This window comes from Branchiostoma floridae, chromosome 4 (assembly GCF_000003815.2).
Source record: "Branchiostoma floridae strain S238N-H82 chromosome 4, Bfl_VNyyK, whole genome shotgun sequence".
Taxonomy (NCBI): domain Eukaryota; kingdom Metazoa; phylum Chordata; class Leptocardii; order Amphioxiformes; family Branchiostomatidae; genus Branchiostoma; species Branchiostoma floridae.
In genome coordinates this window covers 5060424-5087048 of record NC_049982.1, presented here as the reverse complement: position 1 = coordinate 5087048, position 26625 = coordinate 5060424, and the positions used below count along the sequence as shown (strand labels likewise).

General features: G+C 43.8%; 3 protein-coding genes across 3 annotated transcripts; all 3 read right to left on the bottom strand.

Moving 5' to 3' along the window:
- Positions 1-39: 39 nt before the first annotated feature.
- On the bottom strand, positions 40-11045 carry LOC118413058 (von Willebrand factor D and EGF domain-containing protein-like). The gene is made up of 15 exons (XM_035816201.1): positions 10513-11045; positions 8505-8885; positions 6460-6678; positions 5978-6160; positions 5519-5584; positions 4893-5113; positions 4518-4604; positions 3388-3759; positions 3099-3181; positions 2649-2712; positions 1982-2221; positions 1560-1789; positions 1144-1423; positions 783-947; positions 40-489 (listed from the first exon to the last, which is right to left on the bottom strand). The coding sequence occupies exons 1-15, from the start codon at positions 10556-10558 to the stop codon at positions 40-42; spliced, it is 3087 nt and encodes a 1028-aa protein (XP_035672094.1). The 5' UTR covers positions 10559-11045.
- A 267-nt stretch (positions 11046-11312) lies between these two features.
- On the bottom strand, positions 11313-13867 carry LOC118413057 (neurogenic locus notch homolog protein 4-like). The gene is made up of 4 exons (XM_035816200.1): positions 13291-13867; positions 13048-13191; positions 12632-12760; positions 11313-12221 (listed from the first exon to the last, which is right to left on the bottom strand). Exons 1-4 carry the CDS (start codon positions 13865-13867, stop codon positions 11986-11988), a joined length of 1086 nt encoding a protein of 361 aa, XP_035672093.1. The 3' UTR covers positions 11313-11985.
- Positions 13868-14684: 817 nt separating this feature from the next.
- LOC118413056 (von Willebrand factor D and EGF domain-containing protein-like) lies at positions 14685-19886 on the bottom strand. The gene is made up of 12 exons (XM_035816199.1): positions 19691-19886; positions 19537-19602; positions 19113-19339; positions 18792-18878; positions 18129-18512; positions 17639-17718; positions 17447-17510; positions 16834-17073; positions 16397-16620; positions 15915-16203; positions 15385-15549; positions 14685-15080 (listed from the first exon to the last, which is right to left on the bottom strand). Exons 1-12 carry the CDS (start codon positions 19884-19886, stop codon positions 14895-14897), a joined length of 2208 nt encoding a protein of 735 aa, XP_035672092.1. The 3' UTR covers positions 14685-14894.
- Positions 19887-26625: the final 6739 nt, after the last annotated feature.

The window sequence follows — 26625 nt, the reverse complement described above, 5'->3', positions numbered from 1 at the left end:
TAATCTTAGCAACTCAACAACTGAACATGCCTGTTGCACTTATTCACGACTTACGATCTCAAAACAAACGTGCACACCGCCACCAGAAAGAAGACGCACCTGTGCCGCCTGCAAAGAACATGTCAGACTCTCCGACTCCAGGAAGTTCTGTCCGATGACGGGAGTCCGTTCGCACGGCCGGGTATTGATGTCACACATACCTTCCTTCGGGATGAAGAACGCGTCTGGTGGTTTGTCTGATTCTATGGAGCAGGACGGACCCTCATACCCCACCTGACAGACGCACTCTCCCTTCTCACAGATTCCCTTCTGGCTACAGTTACCTGGACACGAGACGGTTTCGTAGAAGAAGGACGGAGGTGTAAGGGTACCGTTGTTTGTCTCGCTGGTGTTGCTTGCCCAGAAGGACGTGTTTTTGTACAGCAAACCGCCGCAACTGGTTTCCATGGTTTCCACAGCAGTTTCCGCCCACGTGGTATCACCGGTTGCCTGAAGAAAAAGGACAAATTAACATCAAATACGTCGATAAAAGTTAGACATCAAGGTAATAAGATACGCCAGATACTCAAACTACTGAATCATACGGTTTTGGAACATCGAATAGCTATAATGCCGAATGTCGTAACTATGATAAAATGCAACAGTAATAATATTTCTCCAATGTCATCAATTATATTGCCAAGTAAAAATGTAACTGGTCTGTAGCAAGTATGGTTAAGTTTTAGACAGAGTCAACAAAATACTGTTATTTGCAGTTGATCAGAACCTTTGACCTCTCGTACCTGGATGTCTACCACGCACGACTCTGCGGCTGATGACAAATCAATTTTGTCTCCAAGAACTGACGTGCACAGTTCTCCTGATGGGGAACCCGTCATGGCGCCCTCACAGAACGCTCTGGCTTCTGCCTCCGTCATCCCGTTCGGTGCAGGCCAGGTGGGGGGAGCCTGAAAGAGACAATGTACCAGTAAGATACGCCGCACATGCAAAATGTATAGCAACAAGGACATGGTGCAGTGACATCTAATCTTGTAATTCGACATTGGGCAAAACTCACACAAAACAGTTTCTGAGAATTCCCTGTCAACATGAAAACCATTTGTCCGAACAATGATTGTGGAAAAATGAAGTTCAGTTGCTCACCACAGGAGTGACCGGCTCATTGTAGTCGAAACCAAACATGTCGTCATCGTAGACTTCGTCGTTGTAGCTGGTGTCCCTTCTCCTGCGCGCGTTCTGTTGTTCCACGACCGGTCTGGCACGTGCACTGGCCGACTTCCACTGGCAGTTGAAGGCGTACGATGAGTTACAACTCACTTCCTGGTGAGCGCCATCCCTGCTGCATTCGCAGTACTGTCGCTCATCTAGAGGAAAAGGTGAAGGATCCAAGCTGCCAGTGAAGAGGTTTTCGTCATCTGGAAGCCTAAATTGAGTCAAGAAGTAAGTGTTTTGAGATTTGAATGATTGACAATAAGTGTGAATGATACGAATCAGTATACGTAAACGGTTCAACCGTACAGCATTTGTGAAACAGCACCGATAATGAAAAAACAACTCACTTCCAGCTTGTGACGAAGGCACTGTTGGTGATGTCATGATCGTAACCTATCGGTGACACGGTCACAAGATCTGCATGAAGACCGTCATTTCTATCGTCACCATCAAACGTTCCACACAGTCCAATAGTTTTACCGTAGTCGTCAGCGGAAGGGTAGAAATAGATGTTCAGATAATTTTTGAGCGCTCCTATCACTCTGATGTCCATCCACGATCCTGTTGGGAAGTAGACCTGAGCAACACAAAGATTATCGAGTCTACGTCAAATCCGAATTAAGGCACAAAGTCAAGGTAACCTGTGTACTAAAAGAATTAGTTTGGTAGAAATCGGAAGGCACATTACATCATCTATCGTGTAGACGTTTCTTTGCATTTGGAGCGTTCTAGCAGGTAACGACGTATTAGCGAAGCTAATCAAACTTACCAAATACTGGTCACCGCCATTTTTGTAGTAGAAACGCGTGTCCTGTCCTACGGGACCATGGTGCTGCACCAATGTGGCGAGAGATGATTCAAATTGAACCCAGGAGCCTGTGGAGTAGCTGAACCTCTCAACACCGTCTTTGCACTTGGTGATGATGAAGACCTCATTCCCAGCTCTGATAGCAACGCCGCAGTTACAGGCCACACTCCCAGCACCACACATTTTCATCCTGGTCTGGATCTATGGACAGAACAAACTGTACTATCATTTACCTGTTAACCAACCAGCCAGCCAGCCAGCTAACCAACCAACCAACCAACCAACCAACCAACCAACCAACCAACCAACCAACCAACCAACCAATCAATCAATCAACCAACCAACCAACCAACCAACCAACCAACCAACCAACCAACCAACCAACCAACCAACCAACCAACCAACCAACCAAACAAACAAACAAACAAACAAACAAACAAACAACCAATAACCTAGAGAATATTTCCCTGAAAGATTTCTGATTGTTGCTCAGCGCTTGCCCGGGTTGCTTTTATCAGCTCTTTGCTTAGCAGTACGGGTCTTCATCACAAATACCACTGAAAATTGTATGGCAAAGACAAAAAAACTATACAACGCTATTGAAAAATGTGCAGTGCGTGTGTTGTACCTCAATGGGGAGGAGCCGATGCTTCATCAGGGTGAATGTTCCAGCCTGGTATATATGATAGTACCTAATAGTCGAACGTAATGGACACAGAGAAAGAAAAGAATGACACATCAGAGGGATATCCCAACACGCCGTAATGTTATACAAGTCAAAATATTGTACTTGGAATATCAGAAATGGAAAACTTATGTAACATCGACTATGTATGTATCATAATTCCACCAGGTGCCATAATACCGCCACCTCAAAAAAAAAACGTTAGTATAGAGGTCTTCCCAAGATTGTCTTTAACACCGAATGTTAAATATCCTAACGTTAAATGTAATACGATTCAGATATTTAGGTGTTGAAGACAATATTGAGAAGGCCTCTATAACAACGTTTTTTGAGGTGGCGGTATAATGGCACCTGGTGGAATTATGTGAATGCATGTTAGATATTTTTCCTCACCTTCCGTCAAAAGTGGTGTAGTGCGGATCCCCTGTGGATTTACACACGACATCCCCGTCCGGATCGTTGTTGCGAGTGGTGACCTAAATACAAAATGTGACACTTTTTAGTATCTACAATTTGATATTGGTTGTGTTAACATATTCCTAGCCCAATGATTTTTGTAGAATCTCTTCAAAGTTAAGAAGTCTGTAAACGTTTTTTTATCGCATGAGTTTGTCGCTGCTGGCAGATGTCAGAGTACAAGATAGATTCCATGTAAGATGTAAAAAAAACATTCTCAACTTACAAAGACGTCCCCAATTTGGTACTTGTCCCACAGGGGGGCAGAGTCAGCAGAAAATGGGTTGAATCCGATCTTCATACGCTTTGACCCGTCAGCGATGCAGTCACTGACGGCCTTCACCGGAAACTCAATAACTCCGGTCCAGGTGTCCTTATTGAAGTGAAGACTGCACGTCTCTTGAACAGCTTCTGGCAGACTTCCCTCACAGATACGGTCGGCAGAAAAGTCTACAGTCTTAAACACAATTTGTATTGAGAGCTCACACTCTATTCCCCATATTGTTGAAATCTCTGTGCAGACCAGCGGCAGGGTAGGTTGGAACTGTATGTTCTTTGCCTCACCTCCCTCCTCGATCAAAATGTCCGGCGTAAGAATCTGTGACAGGAAATATTTAAAACATTTAAAAGTAGCAGTAACAGAAACGTCTGTACTAATGTAGCATGTTTCGCTCCTCTAAGCTCTGCATTTAGCTGGGTCCATTATCACACCTCACTACGCCTTATACCCCTGTCACATTATGTACGATCTTCAGACGTTCTTCGCGATCGCTGGAAGGTCGGTCAATTTTAAGATCTCCAGAGGGTCTTGCGTATTTTTCGCCCCAAAGCTGTCCCTGTTTACATATAACAGTCGTTTTCATTGAAATGTCGAAAATGGCCTTTTTTTGGTCGAAAAATAAATCGGATTTATTTTCAGTGAAAACTACGTGGTTGTTTAGAAAAATTCCTCTTTTAATCATAGCCAAAAAATGGCAACTTATTATTTTCTGTCCCATTTGTAATGCATTACAGGGCAGGTAACAAACGTTACCGGGAAAAAAAATCGCAAGATGATCGTGAGAACACCGGACGTCTTACTCACGAAAATGTCATTTGGAGCTCGTAGACTAGTCTTCCGATCGATTTTCGCCTAATGTGAGGGGGGTACAAAAGAACAACTGCAAGAAAAACTCGTAAAGTGGTCCTCCAACAGCTACCCTTTGGCAACCGCTGTTCACCAGGACCTCCTGACAGATAATTCAAATGCCTCGATCTTAAACGTGTCTGTTGGCAGGTTTTGGTTGTGTAGAAGAATATTGTTTTCCATAAGAACACCGAGACGTTTGTGGGAGCAAGACAAAAGCGATTACGTACCTTAACTCCAGCGTAGAACTCGTTACTGATCTCAAGCACGCCAGGGGCGCCTCCGCTTATGTACCTGCCGCGGACTTTGCAGGTGATCTGGAAATTATTGAGACTTTATCGGTGCAGGTACTAGGTGTCGACGATTATATGGGAATACTGAATACTTTCAGTATCTGCATGTGGCATTGATATTTGTTATTATTGTATATTTATTATTTTCCATCACAAATTAGTCACAAATACCTGATGGTGATTTCAAGCAAACCTGGACGTTTCTACAACCTACGTCTATTCTAGTCTAATTATCAGAATTACTTTGTTTACTGGGCAACAAAGGGATAAATCATCTTATGTTGCTGTGGAATAGTGTACAATATTTCTCACCGTCTTTCCCATTCCAGCTATCAGATCATCTTGTATCAAGACAGATCTGGTCTCTCCATTTACCAACTCATCTTCGAAGATGGGACTGTTGTCGGCGACCCAGAAGACTTCGAACGTCAGGTTGTTCCATGGAGGTGGGTCGAAGTCGCAGAACAGCACGACTTCGTAAGGTTCCGTGCCGTCGGTCAATCGTGGGTTGGTCGTAATGTCGGGGAAGTTGGCTACCGGTTGAAAGATGTTATCAAAATGTGTACTTCCAACATAGTTTCTTTATCTTCGTGTGGTTTGCACAGATTACGTAAAAGTCATCTGACCACATTTTTGATGTCAACCTGCTGTAACTTCACCGTTGAGACATCAGCAGGTCAACATTAGTTGGTTTGGAATAGCTGGATTTAATACTTCATTCAAGGTAATGCAATGACAATGTCATGCACATTGTGATTAGTAGGCCAACCCATAAATGCTACATTTGTTAATCATGACGTTTGATTCCTGACATGGTATGATAACGCAACATTTTGTCATAGTGATTATGGGGAAGAGCAATTAAACCTTATACATAGGGACATGGCTATGTAGTCTAAACGATTCGAGCTCCAGCACAAATAACTTATAAGTCTTACCCGAACAGCCAGGTGTGAATCCATAGTTTTCAGAGCTCTGTCCTGGTGGGCATGGCACTTCGGTCCCTTTTGAGAAAAGGAAGCAAATGGTGGGTTTATGTACAATCGCGGAATTAAAACTATTGTATCATTCTCCTATGCAAAATCTATCCCACGTCCTAGAACCGAGCGAAGTTCTAGGACACGGGTTTGACTTTGCGTAGGAGAATGATACTGTACGAGCATGCATAATTCTCATAGCAATCCTGTCCAGATTCAAATATGTTCACAGTTATTCCTGATCTCCTAGCTATTGCATTTATGATTGCTGTATTGCTATTCCATGCAGTATTGCGAGCATCTCTTGAGTGCTGAATTCTGCAACAGACAGGATTTGACGTTTAAAACTTAAGAGCACTTCTAGTTCTGCACCAAGAAAAAGAAGAGATGTAAGAGTCTCTTGACATGGGTCTGACTCACCTGCACAGTATGCTTCATCACAGCCAGGCGTGGGCCCTAACAAGTAGACATAGAACGGCTCAGGGGTCCAAGGACACTGCTTGACTCTGATCTCCCAGCAGTTGGCCTCACAGTCTCCAGTATTTAAGGACCTGCGGCACGCTTGCCTCGTGGCTTCACCGTCAGATATGATCGGAAGAGAGCCTACATAGCATAGGGCGTAGATTTAACAGACCAGGTTCAAAACAGGAGTTATCAAAACTGGACGATCCGCTGCAGTACCGTGGGGAGACACCAGGGAGGGGGGGCAAAACATTTTTTTTCAACACCAAATGTAAAACCAATCCATTCGGTCGTCCTTGGGTTATCTTGATGACACGCGGATACACATAGAAACGTCGCTCTCTTGAACATTACATCCTCAACGTAGTCGAAAAATTGTCTTAGAGGTATGGTTCACGGTCATTTGCAGCACTGTTGCAGTAATAACTTTCATGACTCACCTTTCATCCAAACAGGTCCGACCGTTGAGCAGCTGCTGGGAGCCAGAAGAGAACAGTTCGTCGGGATCTCTCCCCCTGCCGGACTGACGAACCGGTACCACTGGGTCCTCAGGCCGCTGTCGCAACGTAACTGATCGCCTGGACTCGCGACGCTGCCGGCGCTCCTGGAGGGCTCGTCAAGCGCCACGTAGTCGGTACATGGATCACCGAGTGCCACGGCTGTTAGAAAACGGTGTAAAATACAAGTTGGTTGTTAATATGTAAACGGAAGGTAACCTCCATCGACAGAGTATTATGATCTGTGAATGTGATGAGTGTTCGCATCTGTATCTCTATGTTCCGTTTGCCGCATTCGTATGTAGTTTGGCATGTCGTCTGCACTCAGTTGCGCGATGACTTACGTTGTGGTAGCTGTTGTTATAATCGATGTAATAATTTCAGATATCAACCCTATGTCTTGGTGTAATAGTCCAGGTCTCCGTTATTTCGGCGTTTTAATCGTTGCGGTAATTGGATATTTCCAAGCAGATGTTGCGTGATGCAAATATATATGGGTTTATGTGGGATAAGCTGTTGTGGTAGAGGAATCTATAAACAGATGTTAGACTCTGGCTTCCTAGCACATTGCATTATTCAATGCAGAGTTATAACAAGCAAGAAATTACTTTGTCCTGGTGAGCTATCAGTAATATTAGGGTTTTGTTTTAATTCCTGTTCGTCGTAATTTTTCTGTCTGTCTTGAAAGAGCAACACCCTCCACGGTGGCGTGCCTATGAGTAGAACGTTTAACAATTTATGGTTCTTTAACAACCGAGAGTACAAACAAACCAAGGCAACAGTCAATGACCATCTATTACTCAATTGGTTCATAAATAAGAGCTATCGTAGATCTGACATTGTTATAAAGTACAGTAACTACCTTGGGGTCAAGGGATCAGGTAGGTAGGTAGGTAACTACTTGAGCAGATATTTGAACACTTGCAGCAAACATCATTAATATACAGAAGTACACCTAGCGACCAAATATAACTTGTGAGCTTGTCTAGAAATATTGAGGGAGTCTGTTCTTTTTTCGGGCGTCGATAGCGTAACCTACATGTTCATTGTGTGTGATTTTGCATCTTTGCATGACCGTTCCATGAATGATGACAAACAAATGAAAATAAAATCAAAATACCCAGTTATAACTAACGCGGTACCTAGTCTAGTGTTAGCCGCCACCAGACCCTCCTACCGCCGTCCTAGTTACTAGTATAACAAGGGCTAGGGGTTTGGATAGTAGAATTCGGCAAATAAAATAGAACTGCCAGGGCACAGGGGAGTCAGCCCGCGGAAAGGGTCAAGTTTCCCCCTCCGATGTAAATGATAAAAAGGCCACCTCTGCTTGGAGAATTCCAAAAAGCCACCAGTCTGTTCCTCGCTCCAGATCGAGATCGCGCGTTAATTGATTTATGGCTTAAATAATTTCAACTACAAAGCTACCATGCTACTGCCTTTGTTCGGAAAATGATCGATGGGATTAGTTATATTGCTATTCGTTGTATCGACATTTACACACATACTGCGTCTTGTACTTATTGCAACCACTGATGGTAAACATGCCACTAGGGGAAGCTAATCCTACATCATTTACTCCCAAGATAAATGATCTACCACAAAAACTTCACGACTATGTTAACAACATGACTTATCTGTTATCAAAGCCGTTCCACTGCAGTACTACATGTACAGACATTGTCTTAAGGGCTACTCTCCAAGCAGGGGTTCTGCTCTGAAGAACATGAGGCAAAATAGAAAGCCCGGCAAAAACGCCTAAATATGTACACATCAAAAACCAGCCGGAGTTGAACCTCTGCTCGGAGAAAACTTTGGCGCCAAACATCTGTGAGATCGCAGTTTTTGCTTCTCGTGATATAAGCTGACACAGAAAGTGTGCCATAAACATAACATTACAAACACTTTTCAGTGACAATTGTTAAAGTTGGTAATCATTGCACATACCAAGGAGGTTGAAGAGAGAGAGTGTTTAAGCTCATTGCACATACATAGCTGACAGATGAATCCCTTGGCGATGCTGCAGGGCGCATCATTCCAGCCGTGTCCGGAACCAATGAAATGGACGCAGTCCTCGTCGCCGCCATGATCGTTCGGCTCACCGGGTAACCAGTTGTTGTAGCCGGATGATTCCAGGGTTTGGCCGTCTTCATATACAAACTGACCTTCATTGTTGATGTCGTTCAAGCCAAGCCAACGATCTTCAACTCCTGCCAGATCGCGGATGAAAGTGTTGGTCGCGCTGTCCTTCGGCATGGCCAGCAGTCCCCCGTCTGCGGTACACGTCTGTCTGGCATCATCGTACGTCTTCTCCTCCGCGAAGTTCTTGTAGAAGACTCCGTTAAAACGGACGTAGCCTGCTGCCAAACACTCTGTGGACGATGTAAACGAAGACAGGTGGATTCATGAAAAATGCCGCTTACCAAATGAATTTATCTCCAAAATAGCGCAGGAATGTAATAATGATGTAAACTGATATACCCGTTTGTATCATCGAAGTTGAAAGGTGGATTGTTAGGGACATGTTACAGACCGTCCACAGCATTAAGGTGCACAACCTAATAAGACACGACTTAGACCGAGAACAAAACCTCCGTCCAATTTACCAATTACCACCATTTACCACTAAGGAATTATGGTACTTTCACATCGATTATGCAAATTCATCATCATAATTAGGCCCTTATTTACATAATTCTTTATCATAATTAGGCCATTATTTGCATAGTTCTTAACTGTAAATGTTTCAACTGCGTCAAGTCCTATCATGGAAATACTGCAGTTACAGATTTTCCTAATTGATTAAGCAAATCAAGCGTGATACTATAAGGGGACCTACAATACTTTTTCCTTACTTCAAACGCAATCTGCCATCAGAATATCAAGACCATAGCATGTCCATGGGAAAAAGAAGTAGAAATGTTTCACTGACGGTCAAGAAGACAAGGACATTAGAGGTCAATTCCCTTTGATGAAGCTTGCGTTCGATTCAAACAGGTACGATCATTACTGTTTAACTGTCCAAACTTGTTATGCAGGTGCCACTGTTATCGAAGCTAAGGGCAATATATCAGTGAACAGGACTTTCGGCATTTGGTACATTTACATGCTCAAGTGTTTTCGTTTCCCGACTGTATCTTTATTGAACTGCGGTCATTGTTACGTACATGTTACTACCCAGCAATTCTAGAGAGACAAAACAGGTAAATTTATTGCTGTCAACTTACCAAACCTATGGCTTGTTGTTGTATTTTGGCATTTAAAAAAACTGTAGTGCAGGTGCCACTGTTAACTTATTGACAGTCTATTAAGTACTACGATGGGATCGCCTGAAAACGTGTGTGGCATTCTCACACGCAGATGGGACCACAACCCCCTACCGATGCGTAGGAGTTGGATAACTCTGGCCCCTTCTACGTAGGAGAATAGCCTGTGGCAAAACACCTTTACTCAAAAGCACGTTTTATTGTGTGTGATCGGTGGCAATGTAAACAAGGAACAATGCACAATATTAAGGCATGTATTTGAAGAACGTTACAGCAAATCAAACGACAGGATTAAATCATTCATCAAGGGCCTGTCCACAAAGAAGAAAAGACTCTTAAAAGGTTTGAGATATAGTGACAAAGTGATTTCTTTTGAACTTGGTGATTTTTGTACCTTATATTGAAAGATTAGTCGCCAGTACTAAAAATTCCCAGATCCTGATCAGTTTGATTCTTGTAAAAGCTTGTAAGTCTGGATCTTGAGACTAAGAATGCAGTGGAAAAATTAAAGCTAACAATGTGGGACTAATATACAAAAAGAGATAAAAGAGCATATTCTATAAGAGAATCCCGAGTCAGCCAGATTCTGACTGAAGCAAAGCCATGTAAATAACGAGGAACGGGGGTCAAATTTCCACCCATCCACTCTCGGCACGATTCAATGTAACAGCTGCCCAAACCCCAAGGATGAACTGGCTATTTAAAAAAATGGATACAAAAGGTACTCCCTTACCTGTGTAAAGCAAACCAATAACAAGAGGCAGAATCATCCTCAACATGCTGTGCTTTTCCGGGGTAGCCTGGAGCTTACATTCGATCTACTAAGGTATAACATATGCGTAAAATAACCAAGTAGATAACCCAGATCCGTGTCACGTTTTTAGACGACCACAAGAAATCTACACTTCTTACAACACGAACGCGTCAATAGTTTTGGACGCTCCACCTGTCCCCTGGGCATTGGTGAATGGAACTGATCAAACAAGCTGATATATTAGCTAGGTAATTAATTACTCTTGTGACATGTATTTAGATTGGCATCAAATACAAGCGTGAATTGTGCAACAGAGACGTATTTTATATGTTTGCAGTTCTGGTGCATAGTATCATAAATGTCTGCTGAAGTTTCGTTCAGTGATTTGTGAGACCTGCCGTTCTACCGTTGACCATTTGACCCTTACGTGTTTCCTCGTTAGTTCTTCTTGCGCTAATCTTCAAGGACGTCTGACAATTTGTCCATTTGTCCAGAACTAACTAGCTAACGTTATATCGAGCTCCAGGATAAATTATATAAACGATGCCCCTTTGTCCTTTCTTGTTGACGCAAAACACAAAAAAATTAATTTCAGGGGTATAAATTGACCAACCAATTAACATAAAACTCATGGATCTCACAGCAAGTACCCTGGAACACTGTCTTTGCACGGGTATGAACCATGTGAACTTAATCAGTATTTGTGTACTTCTGGTTGCTGTCAAAACGTTTTATCCTGTGCAAAAGCAAAGAACGAACCAGAACGACTCTCCGATTCATGATATTCTATTCATGGGTGACACAAATTATAAAACACAACACACACACGCACACACACTGCAAGACAAAAATAAGAAAGCAAAATATTACATGATTTAGTACATTGTGGGTTTTATGATACGTCTCCGATACCCATACGAATGAGCAGATAGGCCTCATTTCCCAGCAAAATGCACTTTTCCTATATAAGTTCAATCACATATTTTGAATGCCTTTCCGACCATAACTTCAGTGGAAATTTTCGTTCATCTTTCAAGAGTTTTAGGACTATCCAGATGATGTGTCCTTCTTTTTGTACTTTAAAGAAGATCGTTTTTTCTAAGACAATTCTCAGAAAAAACTGTAGTTTGGGATTACAATAACTCAGTTAGTTCATGTAAACTGAATCCCAGCTTACAATGTCTTGAGACAACATTGTTGAGATGTCAGTGTAAACCAGTTGTTCAAAACGACAGTTTTGCTCGTTATGCAGTTACACTGGGTATATAGATTTCAAAATGAGGCGATAAGAAAACATAACAGTTCTATAGAAAAATGCTAACAAGTTACATCCAACACTGGAATTAACACTATAGGGACCCCTATAAATTTTCGGACGAACTCCGTCGACCTTGTTCACAGAATGAACAGTCAATTAAAATGAAAATATCAGTTTTACATTGCAATACTATACTAATCAACTTTATCATCCTGGTCCGACATCTCCTCCACATGGAGATCCTGGGAAGGGTGGCTCTTCCTCCTCTCCTCCAGCGGCAGATCTCCAACCTTGCCTCTGGTGGCGTTGTGTGACTTGACGCGCCACACAGCGACTCCGATCAGAGCTGCAGCGACGGTGACTGCTCCCACAGACAGCAGCGCGATGTTCACGGGCTGCTGGTACCAGCTAGAACCCTGAAGTTCTGTGACTGTGGGAGAATATAACAAATGTATTATAATGAGATAATTATGATGCAATATACAATGATGATGATACAATCAGAGATATACCTCGCTTCCTTGACAATACACAATAGTCCATTTCATCGGCAGTGGAATCATAATATTAGCAAAATATTGCAAAAACAAGGCAGATTGTTAAGTCTTGTCTCACAAAAACATTTATGTCTGCACAACGATAGCCCTTTTTATTATCTATAACAAATGAATACTAGCAGTAAGCCTTTTCCAATGATAGCTAAATGCAGTCTTCACTACTTGTAAGTCATCAAAATGGTATTGTCGAAGGACATGTACAAATCTGTCCATGTTACCATCACCTGTCTAGCTTCAGATGAATGTTTTAACGACTATATGGAATGGTCATATCCTTTCTTACCATCTTTCACACATTCGACTCCATCACCAGTCATCCCGGCAGGACAGGGTCCGCAGGTGTACACGTCATCAAGTACGTCACAGGTGACGTTATGGTAGCAGGGGTTGGAGGAGCACGGGTCCAATGAAACTGGGGAGGGAATATACAGTTTGGATAATGTACGTACTGTCATACTAGTCTTAGAAAGACAGCAGGGTTACAGTAATTGAAATGCGAAAAATGGTTATTCACATTTGCTTGTGAAGGCATTGACATTGACATGAAGATTTTGGTACAATTTCGTAGTATGCGATAAATCGTCGCTTCACACACATACAAAGTTTAACATTGATTTCAAAACATTTTGCTGATTTGAACGTAAAGGTATGGACAGAATCGTCAGATCTACGAATACACAACATTAAGGTGTTGCTTACTTTCAATGACCACACACAGGGAGCTGTTCCCAGACGACTCCTCAGGACAAATGGTACACTGGATGGCGCCTGGGATGTCTGCGCAGGTCCCGTTGTCAGGGCAACGGTAGGAGAAACATGGCGTCTCCTGGTCACACAGAGGACCTGAAGGAAAATTGAGCAAACATAATTTGCCCGGTTAAATGCGAATTGATACCTGATTTTTTGCCTTGCCAACATCACTTTGAGTTTTTCCCTTCCTACCTGTGTAGTACTGCTCACACTCGCAGTGGAATCCACCGACGGTGTTGTTACAGACTCCATGGTCACACGGGCTGTTCAGACACTCGTCCACATCCACGTCACACATCTGACCTGTGAAGCCCGTACCGTTACAGGTGCAGTTGATGTTATCCGGACTGTCCAGCGCGAAGGGAGGACAGGAACCGCCGTTTTGACACGGACAGTCGCGGGCCATGACTGTGAGTGACTGTGTAGAACTCGCGCTGCATTCGTCAGCAGCCATGACGTTGACGACGAGAGTTGAGTTTTGTTTGGGTGTCCACGTCAGTTGACCATCGCTGGACAGCGACAGGTCTGGGTCGGGTGGGGCTCCTACCAGTGAGTAGGTCAGGTGGGGGCGGTTTTCCGGGTCCTCCGCCTCGACGGTGAAGTCCAGGAGGTTGTCGATGAAGGCGATAATGATGCTGGTTGGTTCAAAGATGGGCGGTGCATTGTCTGCGGAAACATACAGATCAGCTTTGAAAGAATCGATCAAAGGAAAATTAAGAAAACAAAGAAAAGATACCAGTACAAATAATGAGAGAAAAGCTGTGGCCATTCTTCGACAAGTCTTCAGTTAACCTAAATCCACGCACCTTGTCGGTTACTCCATGTTGACACATTAACTGAAGGGACGCACTGATTGCACCAGTTGCCGATCTGGGTGTCCCCACCAGCGTAGCACGTTCCGTCTATCTCACAGGAGTTGTTCTGTATGTGAAACAAACAAAATAGACCGAATTGCATTATAGAAATCAGTTGACCGAAGTAATTATTCAACAGATGTTTCAATAAGTGGAGAGCAAATTGGAGCTTGCTTAGAAGCAGCGGAGCGTACGAAAAACGAGCCCTTTCTTACTTTGAGAACGCAGAAACCGGTGACGTTGCAGTCTTGACAGACGGCATCATACGTGATGAGCAGGACCGGGGGACTGAAGCGCACACCGTCGTTACTGATGGAGACGAGTGTCGCCTCGGCTGTTGTCCTGTGTCCGGCTGCAGCACTCCTCCTCACACGGGACCGCGGGAGGGGGCAGACCACACGGGCAAAGTTCTCAAACTCCGCCTCAACGGTGATGTTGCCTTCAAGAACGTGAACGCCGTTCTGGTCAATCTTAACATGACATAATGTGACATATTAGGACCATGAAACATAGCATGGCATGAAATATGTTAGGAAAGATGAAGTAAGATAAGGAATAGTACAATCACCACTGTGCTTTAAAGTCCCGTTTAATCATTCTCTACTCCAAATTTAAAAGCAACATTGAAGTATACACCAAATTTCACTAATATATCAGTTGCTTCTCAAGCTCTAACAAACGGTAATAGAACTAAAACTATAGTTTTAGAACGGAATCGAATGTCCCACCGTTGCCGGCTGTAGGGAACACGTTAAGTTTTCGGACTCCAGGAAGTTCTGTCCGATGACGGGGGTCCGTTCGCACGGCCGGGTGTTGATGTCACACAGACCTTCCTTCGGGATGAAGAACACGTCTGGTGGTTTGTCTGATTCTATGGAGCAGGACGGACCCTCAAAACCCTTCTCACACACACACCTGCCCTTCACACAGACGCCTCGCTGGCTACAATTGCTGGGACATTGAAACTGTTTCAAAGAAAAAGGACGGGGCCGCGAGGGTACCGTTAGTCGTGCCGTTGTTCGTCTCGTTGTTGAACGTCCAGAAGGTCGTGTTTTTATAAAGGATGTCTGAACAACTTTCCTCCATTGTGGTGACGGCGACTTCCGCCCAGGAAGTGTCTCCTGTTGCCTGGGAGTGGACAAATCCGTACATAGGGTCAGATTTACTTCTTTTTGGTCATTTCTCTCAATGCCTTTAATGTTTTAGTACGGCCAATTGACTTGAAGTAAACTTACGGAACCTTTGCAACAATTAGTGTAGTCTTTCAATACCTGCTTGCTCTAAGTCTATTTCTTATTCACGTTTGATAAAAAATGATAAAAGGATTTGAAGAGATTTTTTGCCAAAAAATGACATTTACATTGCCTGGCTGGTAACAAATTAAACGTCTGTGTTGGACATAATGTCATAAGCTGTAGACACACACACATACCTGGATATCCGCAACACAGCCTTCCACAGTTCCCTCCATGTCTGACGAATCCGCCATTGCTGCCGAACACAACGCCCCTGCAGGTGAGTTCAGCACCGCGTCCTCACAGTACGCCCTGGCCTCGGCTTCGGTCATTCCGTTTGGTGCTGGCCAGGAAGGCGGAGGCTGGGCAAGGACAAACAGAAGCTGTCAGACCCCCATTATACCAAGAATGCTAATTTGACAAAGACATGAGGTGTGAATTGAACGACATAAACGTCGTCGATTAAGTTAAAACATTTGCAGATGATGACCATTTGCCTGCTAAAAGTATAGAGTCGCTGACTAACTGATCATTCTCAACTGTTGACAACGCAATCATCCAATCATGACAATGTAATCTTTTTCACATGTCTAAACTTGGTTAACTATAATTAAATAGGCGTCATGTAATGACATGGAATTTCAGGTAATAAATGCGAAGTGGATCTGACCAAGCAAAACCTCTGTCAAAATATATTTTACGATATGAATGTAGCTCAACAACTCACAACTATTGGCGGCGAATCGTCAAAGTCAAATGCGAACATGTCGTCGTCGTACACCTCGTCGTTGTAACTGGTGCTCCGCCGCTTGCGCGCGTGCTGCCGGTCAGCAACAGGGTTAACTCCAGCCTGGCCCACTTCATCTTTCCATCGGCAGTTGTAGGCAAGGGTGGAGTCACAGACGACTGTTTGCCCAATGCCTGGGTCGTCCTTACACGTACAGTAGAGACGTTCATCCAGAGGAAGAGGTGCTGGAGGAAGTAGTCCTTCGACTAGGGTTCGACCCTCTTGAAGCCTGTAAATTGAACTTGTTTACAATCTTCCGAATACTGCCTGTCCGTAATTTTATGAAATAAATGCTAAGCGGCGAAAATACTTTGGATAAAACAATGTAAAAGCATGATTAGAAAAAACACTGACTTGAAAGTGGAAGGAATTATCTATACGGTCGTGTATCAGTGCAGTGAAAACGGTGACTCGATACTTACTTCCAGCTGTTCACGAATGCAGTGTAGGTGATGACAGCTCCATCAGCTATGGTGTCTGTTGCTGTCGTGCCTTTATGGAGCCCGTCGTTTTCTTTGTCGCCGTCGAACGTTCCGCAGAGTCCTTCCGTTTTGTCCATGAAGTCGTCAGTAGAAGCGTAGATGTAGATGTTCAAATAATAGCCCCGCACATCGATCTTCATCCACGACCCAGTTGGAAAATAAACCTGTTTGAAGCGGGCAAAAAACAAGGCCATGTAGGGTTTTCTCTCTCGTATACTTGACAACAGATCAATTTTGAAGACGATGTGACGAATTTCTGTTTGCATCAATTCTAGGCGTTCAACGCTTTCACTGTTTCTAGAAATGGCCCGCCATAAATGTCTTCAACCCTTTTGTGAATCGAAATGATGATATTAATGTTTTAAAGAAAGACCTACCAAATACTGTCCTCCCCCATTTGCAATGTAGAGACGTGTGTCCTCGCCAACAGGCCCATGATGGTCCACCCGCACACCCAATGGAAGCTCGTATTGGACTATGTTGCCTGTGTGCCACTGGAACGTGTTTCTGCTTCCACTGCACTTGTTCACGATGAAGACTTCATTTCCGGATCTGATGGCCACACCGCAGTTACAGGCCACGTTTCCAGCATGGCACATCTTCATCCGAGTCTGCACCTACAAATTGAAATCAAAATTATTTGATATAGATTTTTACTTTATCCGTGGTCGCGGCATCGTTATGTGGTGTTCGTTTTTACCAAATTGCACAGGACAATTTGATATGTAAATTAGCTTTATCTCGTTAAAATACCACAATGTGATGGTTGATTTTGCATTTAGCTGGCTGGGCTTCTTCGTGGACGTATTCAGTATTGTACGAAGACTATGTGTTTGTGTTTGTGTTTGATGGCAGATTCTGTAAGCCTAAAGTAACGACGAATTTTAGGATAAATATAGCGCGTGGTAGGTGTTTGGAAGGAATCCATGAATTGTACGTGTTGTTTTAAGCTCTATATCTATGCTTCTAACTAGTATGGGTTAAGCTTACCTCGATGGGAAGAGCGCGATGCCTGTAAAGCACGAACGTTCCTGGCCGATACACATGGAACCTCCTGGAAAATGATAGACCTCTGATGAAGATCACGCACAGAGCCAATAAGCTAATTGGTGTCGGAAGTGTTGCATGCGCTGCATTTAATGTATAAATATGGTTTTAATACAATGTGATAGTTTAACTTACTTTCCGTCAAATGTCCTGTAGTGTGGATCACCTGTAGATGAGCACACAGTGCCTCCAATGTCTTCATTTTTGGTGAGGACCTGTTAAGTCGAAGAACATTGACGAGAACATGGTTGAAGTGGTACAATTAAGAAACGATGAAAAGAAAGTAAGATTTAAAAGATATGCCGACGTTCATTCACATCTACATAATCTCCTGGACACACGCACAATGTCGACATATTGGAGATATTGGACACTCAACAAGATTACTTTGCGAGGGGACTGAAACACGCAATCTACACCTGGATCTATGAAACTTCACGGGACCGGCCGGGGGCCGCTACCGACTTCAAATTACCATTGACCTGTTGTTCACGTCACTCTTCCGGAAGGTCATCTATGCTGAGCAATTGTATCTTCGTCCATTTTGTAGTTCTTTCGGAAAGCAATGGACTTCTTTCATCATATACTGACCTAAACATAAATCGTGATATCAAATTCAACTTACGTCAACATCCTCCACTTGATAGCCATCCCACAGCGGGGCTATCACAGATGACAAGGGACGAAACCCGACTTTCAAATATCTCAGACCGTCACTTCTACCGTCTATCTGGAAGTCGCGGGTTGCCTTCACCGGGAATTCAAGGATTCCGTTCCAATCGTCCGTAGTGAAATCCCTCACACAGTTTTGACTTGATTGTACATCGGGCACTGTATTACCTTGGCACTTGCGATCGGCTGAGTAGTCGACGTCTTTGAACTCGACTTGCACCGACATAGTGCAGGGGATGATGGACTCAGGGAAGCGGCAGAGTAGAGGCAGGGTAGGTTGGAGCTGGATGTACTTTTCATCGCCGTTTTCGTCAAGCTCAACGATCTCTGTCAGTATCTGGGGGCAAAGATAGGTGATATAACTAGGATACTCATACAGATAGCGGGCGTGGCAATCAAACCGGTGAAAATTAAAATTGTCTAAACCAAATCAAACAAAAACATTAGTGCAAGGAAACAATTCGCATGGGGTGAAAGTAGATGATTTGATTAAGATATCTGTGTAGATAGGAGTAGGATTGTTACCTGGTATTGCAAAGACTGCCAAAACAACAAGGATTGCCTGAAGCTTTTGAATAAACCAGAACCATTGTCCTGTGAGTTGTAAGATATCAACCTTAATTCCGACAAAGAATCCATTGCTGACTTCTGTGGCACCAGGAGCTCCTCCACCTTTAAATCTTCCCCGGACTTGGCATGTGATCTGTAAAACAGCCGTTTGTTACGTGACGTTGTTAACAAAATATATTCATCTGAGTATAAAATCTTATTGTTCATATGCTAGCCTAGAATGCCGTGTCCAAGATTCCATCCTGTTAGGTATTTCTATAACTCCAGTGGAAAGGAACCGTTCTGAGCCTGAATACCAAGCACTCATGTTACACAGACTAGGATAATGCCAGATAATGAAAAAATATGGTTGTTACATTGTACTTACTGTTTTCCCCATTCCCTGCCTCAGCTCTGTCTGACGCAGTACGGCCTGTTGCTCTCCGTTATACAAACTGGTCTGGTGGAAAATCTCATTGCCGGCAACCCAGTTGACTTCCATGGTCAGGTTGTCCCATGGGGGACGGTCGAAGTCGCACAGCATTACAACTTCAAGCGGCTGACCCATAGTGCTGTTGGTCAGCTGTGGGTTGGTTGTTATCTTGGGGAAGTTGGCTGTGGTTAAAACGACTGGAATTAGTTCGTTGTGGCGATTGCGATTCATTACGGGAACAAGTCTTTTGATGCTATATAATAAAATAATGTATTTTATATGTCTTTGCAGCTATTTACCTTCGTCCGACCTGAAGATGATTTGCACTTAGAGGGCCCATAAATTGGATGAGTTAGTTTCAAGTGAAGCGACGTCTGACCTGTACATCCCGGAGTAAAACCGTAGTTTTCTGAACTCTGTCCAGCTGGGCAAGACACTTCGGTACCTGTGTGTTTAAAAACAGAATGTACGACAGTAAGGCAGTAATTTTCTATTGAATTGTGAAGAATTTTTGTTTATCATCACATTCTTACCTGCACAGTACGCCTCTGGACAGCCCGGTGTGGGGGGCAGCAGGTAGACGTAATAGGACTCCCCATCACGGACGCAGCTCTGTACCTTGATGTCCCAACAGTTTCCTTCACAGTCACCGACTCCGATTCGACAAGCCTGCCTTATCACCTCTCCCTCAGTCAGGGATGGAAGGGTACCTGGTAAAACAGGTGGCATAAAAATCACGTGAAGAAAGACGAAATGTATGTGTAAACAAACGTATTGCCAATGTACCAGCCAAGACATAATTTTCAATATTTCTTCCTAGCGCATTCTGATACCTTTCATCCAAACAGGTCCAAGAGTCGAACAGCTGGTTGGGTCGAGGAGAGAGCAATTAGTGGGGATCTCTCCTCCCGCATGACTGACGAACCGGTACCACTGGGTCCTCAGGCCGCTGTCACATCGGACATTTCCTGGAATCATCAAGGAACCGGTGCTCCTGGTGGGTTCGTCCACTGCCTCGTATTCGGTACATGGGTCTCCGTACACCACAGCTGCAGAAATGGCATGGGCGGGGATGAGGCTGTGATGTCCCCAAAATGTTATGAATTTTAAATTTGTAGATTGTAGCATATGAATTTATGCATGTGTAACCCTAAAGGGAACATTATATCGCTGTTAGTTATAGGGGACACCCAGACCTGGTGTTATTTTTCTGTTTCCATTGTTATGAGTACGGAATCATCCAAATTTAAAAAAAAAATCTAATCAGATATTACTTTAACAAAAAATTAACAATATCTACTGGTTATCCAGAAACTGACTATCCCCCATACAGTTAATCATCCAATCTATAAGATTGAAAAGTAAGTTGTTTGCGGTGCAATGCGTTGCAAATATTGTCTACGGTTTTGGGGTGAATCGTTGGTAGGTTGGAAACAAGCTGGGAGTATTTAGCAGTGGTTATGGCTTGGTTAAGCAGTTAAAACTTGACTGCTGAGTTACTCCCGAACACCAGCCGAACACTAGCCGACCGTGCCGAACACCGGCCGACCACCAACCGACCCATTCCAGACACGCCGTTCAGAGCCGAATGTTTTGAACATTTCAAAACATTCGGCTGAGGCAGCCGAACACCAGCCGACTCAGACGAACGCCAGCCGACTCAGCCGGACGCCAGCCGACTACAGCCGATTAGCTCCCGAATCACTCCTAAACCAGAATCGGGAGCCAAATTTGGCTATGTGTAACCTAGGCATAAAGAATTATGACACTGTTACATTGATTATGCAAATCTGGCCTTTATTTGCATAATTATTACCTGTAAATGTTCTACCTTTCTGGCCTTAATATGCCCTTCACACTGAACCCGAATTAGCAGGAATCAAGCAGAACAAGCCGAGAATTCGTAGTGTATTCTAGAAATTCTGACTGCATTACAGGTATTCTTTTGTCTACATATTTAGGCATGATTCGAAGTGGCTTGCCGTTTCGGTTTTCCATCGAATGAGATAAGAATGTTTTGAATAATGCTGGAATGAAGTAGAATGCGGTCATACTGCAGTTACACTTTGAATGCCCTTCGATATTTCTCCACTTCAAATGCACCTCGAAAGTTTTTAGCATGTCAAAAACTCAGCCAAAAGAACGGGCACAAATATCTGGAATGCAGTGAGAGTTTCTAGAATACACTACGAATTCCCAGGAATAGAAAATAATTGTCATTCTGACGACAGTCCGGCTCATTCTTGCAGTCGTGTGAAGGGGCCCTTATTGATCAAGCTTTTTAGAGGGGCCAAACCTACGCAACTTTATTCTTACATGAAATGCTATCTGCCTCCAAAATATCAAGACCATAGCGTGTCCATGGGAAAAAGAAGTAGAAATGTTGCGCTCACGGTCAAGGACATTAGAGGTCAATCCCCTTTGATGAAGCTTGTGTGCGACTCAAATAGGCAGGTTCATTACTGTTAGAGGGCCCAAACTTGTTATGCAGGTGCCACTGTTATCGCAGCTAAGGGCCATACATCAGTGTACAGGACTTTCGGCATCTGGTAAATTAACATGTTCAAGTGTTTTCGTCGGCTACATTTTTCCGACTGTATCCTTATTGAATTTTATCCAGCAATTCTAGAGAGACAAAACAGGTAAATTTTTTGCTGTCAACTAACCAAACATATGTCTTGGTTTTGCATATTGGAATGAAGAAAAACTGCAGTGCAGGTGCCACTGTTATCAACAGTCTATTAAGTACTACGATGGGATCGCCTGAAAACGTCTGTGGCATTCTCCCATGCAGAGTGGACCGGAATCGTAAACCTACAAGTGTTTGAGGACTCTGATCCCCTCTGCGTAGGAGAATAGACTGTGGCAAACACATCGTTACTCAAGAGCATGTTTTATTGAGTGCGATCGGTGACAAAGTAAACAAGGAACAATGTACAATATTAAGGCGCATGTATAAAGAGCGTCTATATAACTATAACGTTACAGCAAATCAAACGACAGGGATAAATCATTCGTTAAGGGATATATAGTGACGAAGTGATTTCTTTTGGACTTGGTGATTCTTGACCTTATATTTAAAGATTAGTCGCCAGTACTAAAATTTCCCAGATCCTGATCAGTTTTATTCTTGTAAAAGCCTGTAAGTCTGGATCTTGAGATTGCAGTGGGAAAATTAAAGCTAACAATTTGGGACTTATATACAAAAAGAGATATCGATAAAAGAGCATATTCTGAAGGAGAATCCCTAGTAGAAGTCAGATTCTGACAAGCAAAGCCATGTAAATAGCGAGGACCGAACGTCAAAATTCCACCCATCCACTCTCGGCACGATATAATGTATTAAGAAAACAGCGGCTCAAACCCCAAGGATGAACTAGCTATCTAAAAATGAATAAAAAAGGTACTCCCTTACCTGTGTAAAGCAAACCAATAACAAGAGGCAGAATCATCCTCAACATGCTGTGCTTTTCCGGGGTATTCTGGATCTTACGTTCGATCTACTAAGGTATAACATATGCGTAAAATAACCATTCAAGTAGATATGCCAGATCTGCGCCACGTTTTTCGACGACCCCAACAAATCTATGCTTCTTACAACACGAACTCGTCAATGGCTTTGGACGCTCCACCGGCCCCCGGGGATTGGTGAAGAGAACTGATCAAACAAGCTGATACATTAGCTAGGTAATTTATTACTCTTGTTATTCAGATTGGCATCAAATACAAGCGTAAATTGTGCAACAGAGATTTTTTTATATGTTTGCAGTTCTGGTGCATAGTATCATAAATGTCTTTCTTTAGTGATTTGTGAGATCTGCCGTTCTGCCGTTGACTATTTCACCCTTACGTGTTTCCTCCTTGGTTCTTCCTGCGCCAATTTTCAAGGACGTCTGACAATTTGTCCATTTGTCCAGAATTAACTAGCTAACGTTATATCGAGCTCCAGGATAAATGACATCAACGATGCCCTTTTGTCCTTTCTTGATGACGCAAAACACACAAAACTAATTTCAGTGGCATAAATTGACCAACCAATTAACTTAAAACTCACGGATCTCACAGCAAGTACCCCAGAAGTCGAGTGGACACCAACACGAGGAGGCCTGGGGCGTCCCTCCGTTGTAACAGAGCCGGTTACAGGCCTGAGTTTGCGGCCCCGGGGCTAGACAGCCGCTAGCTGTGCGCGTCTGCATGCCCGAGTTCCCACAGGGGGCACTACAGGCGCTCCAACTGTTCCAATGCCAGGTACAGGACCCTGGGGGAGAGTACAAATGCTATCAACCAAGTCAACTTAGTTTTAAGTTTAACTGCACAATTCCGTAAAAGGATCATAAAGTTAGAGAGCCTATTTACGCCTGTTGACTCTAGGGTAAGGATCACTGAAACTCACGTTCACAGCAGGTTCCTGTCCATCTGGGTCGACACGAGCACGACCTAGCATGCGGCGTTCCTCCGTTGTAACAGAACCGGTTACAGGCCTGAGTTTGCGGGCCCGGGGCTCCACAGCCGCTAGCTGTGCGCGTCTGCGTGCCCGAGTTTCCACACGGGGCACTGCAGGCGCTCCAACTGTTCCAGTACCAGTCGCATCTTCGACGTCGGCGGCGCCTCCATGATTGAGCCTCATGGTTCGTTATGAGAGCGACCAGGACACACATAAGAAGGAGTTGGGCCTTATGCATGTTGATGACAACGATATTATCGTCCGACTCTGAAACATTTGTGACTTGTTTAAAGACAATGGCTATAGGGGGTCTGTATGGGGCATACGGTATATCAGCGTTATGCCTCACGTGGTCATAACGCGATTTTCCTGCGACTGACTCTTAATTAGTTGCCTTCCAATGTGCGATAAGCCTGCACTGTCCATATGGTGTCAGATTTCTTTGAAGTTATGACCTCGTCCCAAAGTGTGTGATTAATATTTGTGAACACTTGAGAAAGGTATTCCCTTCGTCAACAGAAAAAATAGGTAAAGTCTGTTCAGTACTTGAAATAAATTATGAGCCGGAGTGTTGTAACCTTGCGCAAACATGATAGTGCAGGAAGTGGTATATTTAATTATGTGGAGAGACCGGGCTGTGATTTGTTAGACAGCATATGTGTAAGCTAGGTTTTACACATAGCCAAACTTGCTCCCGACTCTCTCCCGACTATGGTTAGGAGTGATTCTGGAGCTAAAGTCGACTGGTGTTCGGCTCAGTCGGCTGGTGTTCGGCTTAGTCGACTAGTGTTCGGCTGCGTCAGCCGAAATTTCAAAACATTCGGCTCTGCACGGCAGGTCTGGAATAGGTTGGTTGGTGTTCGGCTGGTCTTCGGGAGTAAGTCAGCAGTCAAATTTAAGTCTTAACCACGCCATAAACACTGCTGACGTACTCCCAGCTTGTTTCCAACCTACCAACGATTCTCCCCAAGACCATCGACAAATCTCTGCTAACTTATTCCCAAGCAAAATGACTATTACCAGGACGTAGGCGAATCACCCCCAAATTCACACGACCGACATCCAGCCAAAATTGTCGGATTGGAGCTATCTGTGATCCAAATTTGATCTATTGGTGATGTTTACAAAATATTTATTTTGATTAAAAAAGAAAATGACCACTCTTTTGAAAATCGCCGATTATGTCCATTTCAAGTCGTGATAGGGTCAGCAATCGGTTGGGCTCAGTCAGGAGTGATTCGGCTGGTGGTCGGGGTGGTTGGGAGTAGGTTATATAGCATTTGGGGCTAGGTTAGGAGATGGTTAGGAGATGTTCGGCGTATGTTCGGCACCAAAGATGGGCGTGGCCTAAAACTGGTCAAACAGCTTCCGAACTACTGCCGACCTGAGTCGGCTAAGGGTCGGCTAGTGTTCGGGAGCTAAATTCGGCTGTGTATAACTTAGACATAAGATGGTGCACATACCGCAATTCACTAGGTCATGGTTTATCTGCGCTGCGCCATACACAAGTTTCCCAACAGTTTCCCAGTCTATCACGTTTCCATGGTAACTGTTGACGTCGACGTGTAGCTGTAGAATTTGAGAGTCAGTGAGGACGTAATTCCAGACATTGAAGTCCGAAATATCTCCTCTAAAAGCTTGGTAAACTTGAAAGGACCCGCCGGGAGAATCTTGCTCCTGACCGAGAATCCAAACACCACCTGGATCCACTGACCGTCCGACAGCCGCACCAGTACCTGAACCTACGACACGCCCGTCTGTGTACATTTTCCAATGGCCGCTGGAACTTTTCCATGTGACGCAAACCAAGTGCCACATGCCGTCCAGGACATGGAGGTCCACATAACCAGTGCCGGAGTAGTGAATAAGGGTCTGCGGGTTGAAAATGATAACGATATATCAATTTTGTGAAAGAACGCCGTTATCTTCAAACTACAAGGCAAGAAATATAATCCACATGATCGAGCTTTAAATTAACTCTGCATGATTTTGTAAACAAAACAAAAAAAAAACAATAAAAGAATGGGACCTACAGAAAATGCAGTGCGTGGAGTTTCGCCCATGAAGACAAATTCGTTATTGTTTTGCTGTGTGGCGTAGCTGAACAACGCTCCACTATGAGTTGCGTCTGTCCTCATGCGGACACAAGCGGTCACAGCAGTCAAGGGGGCCGACAGCGTAGTTTCGAGCCGTGCGTAGTCTTGCTCGGTGATTGCCGAAGGAAAGCTCAGAACTAGTCCGCAACTCGTACTTGTGGCTGTAGATAGTCTGACTAGAAAGGTAAAAAGGTATTCATTTTATGCATATTTCGTGCCAAGAAAGCATTCAAAATGCAATCTTCATTTTTCTGAGCTAGCTGCGATACGGTTGGGCTATTTTCTATGACTAACATAAAAAAGTCATTTTCCACCATACATTGCACTGCGATGTAGCCTGGGTACCATCCGGATAGTAGTTCACTGCTATGTTCGCATCTACTATCAGAGAAGCGATCGTATATATATCACTCTAACAACATTGTACACTATATATAGTGTACAATGAATGTCAGAGCTAGATGCGACTGTATATAGTATATAATGAACGTCGGAGCAAACTACTTTCCGGATGGCACCCAGGCTAACTGCGATGTACATGGTTGTGTATGGACATACATTGGAGATAACTTCTGGGCTCTATTGCGGTGGTGGCTGGACATGTTGCTACCTCGTCATAGAAAATCATGTGTAAGACACACGGACACAGACACAGACAATGATGCACGCGCGCACGCTATAGGGTGCACAACAATACCTCAATATATTATGTTGGGAACATGTACATGTACAACATGTTCAAAGCGAAGGCCCTATTTGAGAAAGGTCTATATAACTATACGTGAAATGCCGGTAGGGATGAATCATACATTAATTACAGAAATGTAGAAAGGTTTGAAGTGGCGACGAACTTCTTTTGTAGAAATTCGACAATGCCTACATTGTAGTCGTAAAAAGAGCGAAGACCTCGCTACGTGCATAGATGTCG

What these genes read in the sequence shown, in the direction of transcription:
- LOC118413056 (XM_035816199.1), bottom strand. Translation starts at nt 19,886, where the DNA reads ATGCCACCTGTTTTACCAGGTACCCTTCCATCCCTGACTGAGGGAGAG. An exon ending in GATTCTTTGTCGGAATTAAG is followed by an intron (nt 18,513 to 18,791) that starts GTTGATATCTTA and finishes CTTTGCCCCCAG; the next exon opens with ATACTGACAGAGATCGTTGA. An exon ending in ACGATTCGCCGCCAATAGTT is followed by an intron (nt 15,550 to 15,914) that starts GTGAGTTGTTGA and finishes GTCCTTGCCCAG; the next exon opens with CCTCCGCCTTCCTGGCCAGC.
- LOC118413057 (XM_035816200.1), bottom strand. Translation starts at nt 13,867, where the DNA reads ATGGCCACAGCTTTTCTCTCATTATTTGTACTGGTATCTTTTCTTTGT. An exon ending in GTGTGAGCAGTACTACACAG is followed by an intron (nt 13,192 to 13,290) that starts GTAGGAAGGGAA and finishes ATTTTCCTTCAG; the next exon opens with GTCCTCTGTGTGACCAGGAG. An exon ending in AGTCGAATGTGTGAAAGATG is followed by an intron (nt 12,222 to 12,631) that starts GTAAGAAAGGAT and finishes ATTCTCCCACAG; the next exon opens with TCACAGAACTTCAGGGTTCT.
- LOC118413058 (XM_035816201.1), bottom strand. Translation starts at nt 10,558, where the DNA reads ATGTTGAGGATGATTCTGCCTCTTGTTATTGGTTTGCTTTACACAG. An exon ending in CGGACCTGTTTGGATGAAAG is followed by an intron (nt 6,161 to 6,459) that starts GTGAGTCATGAA and finishes TATGCTATGTAG; the next exon opens with GCTCTCTTCCGATCATATCT. An exon ending in ATTCACACCTGGCTGTTCGG is followed by an intron (nt 5,114 to 5,518) that starts GTAAGACTTATA and finishes TTCAACCGGTAG; the next exon opens with CCAACTTCCCCGACATTACG.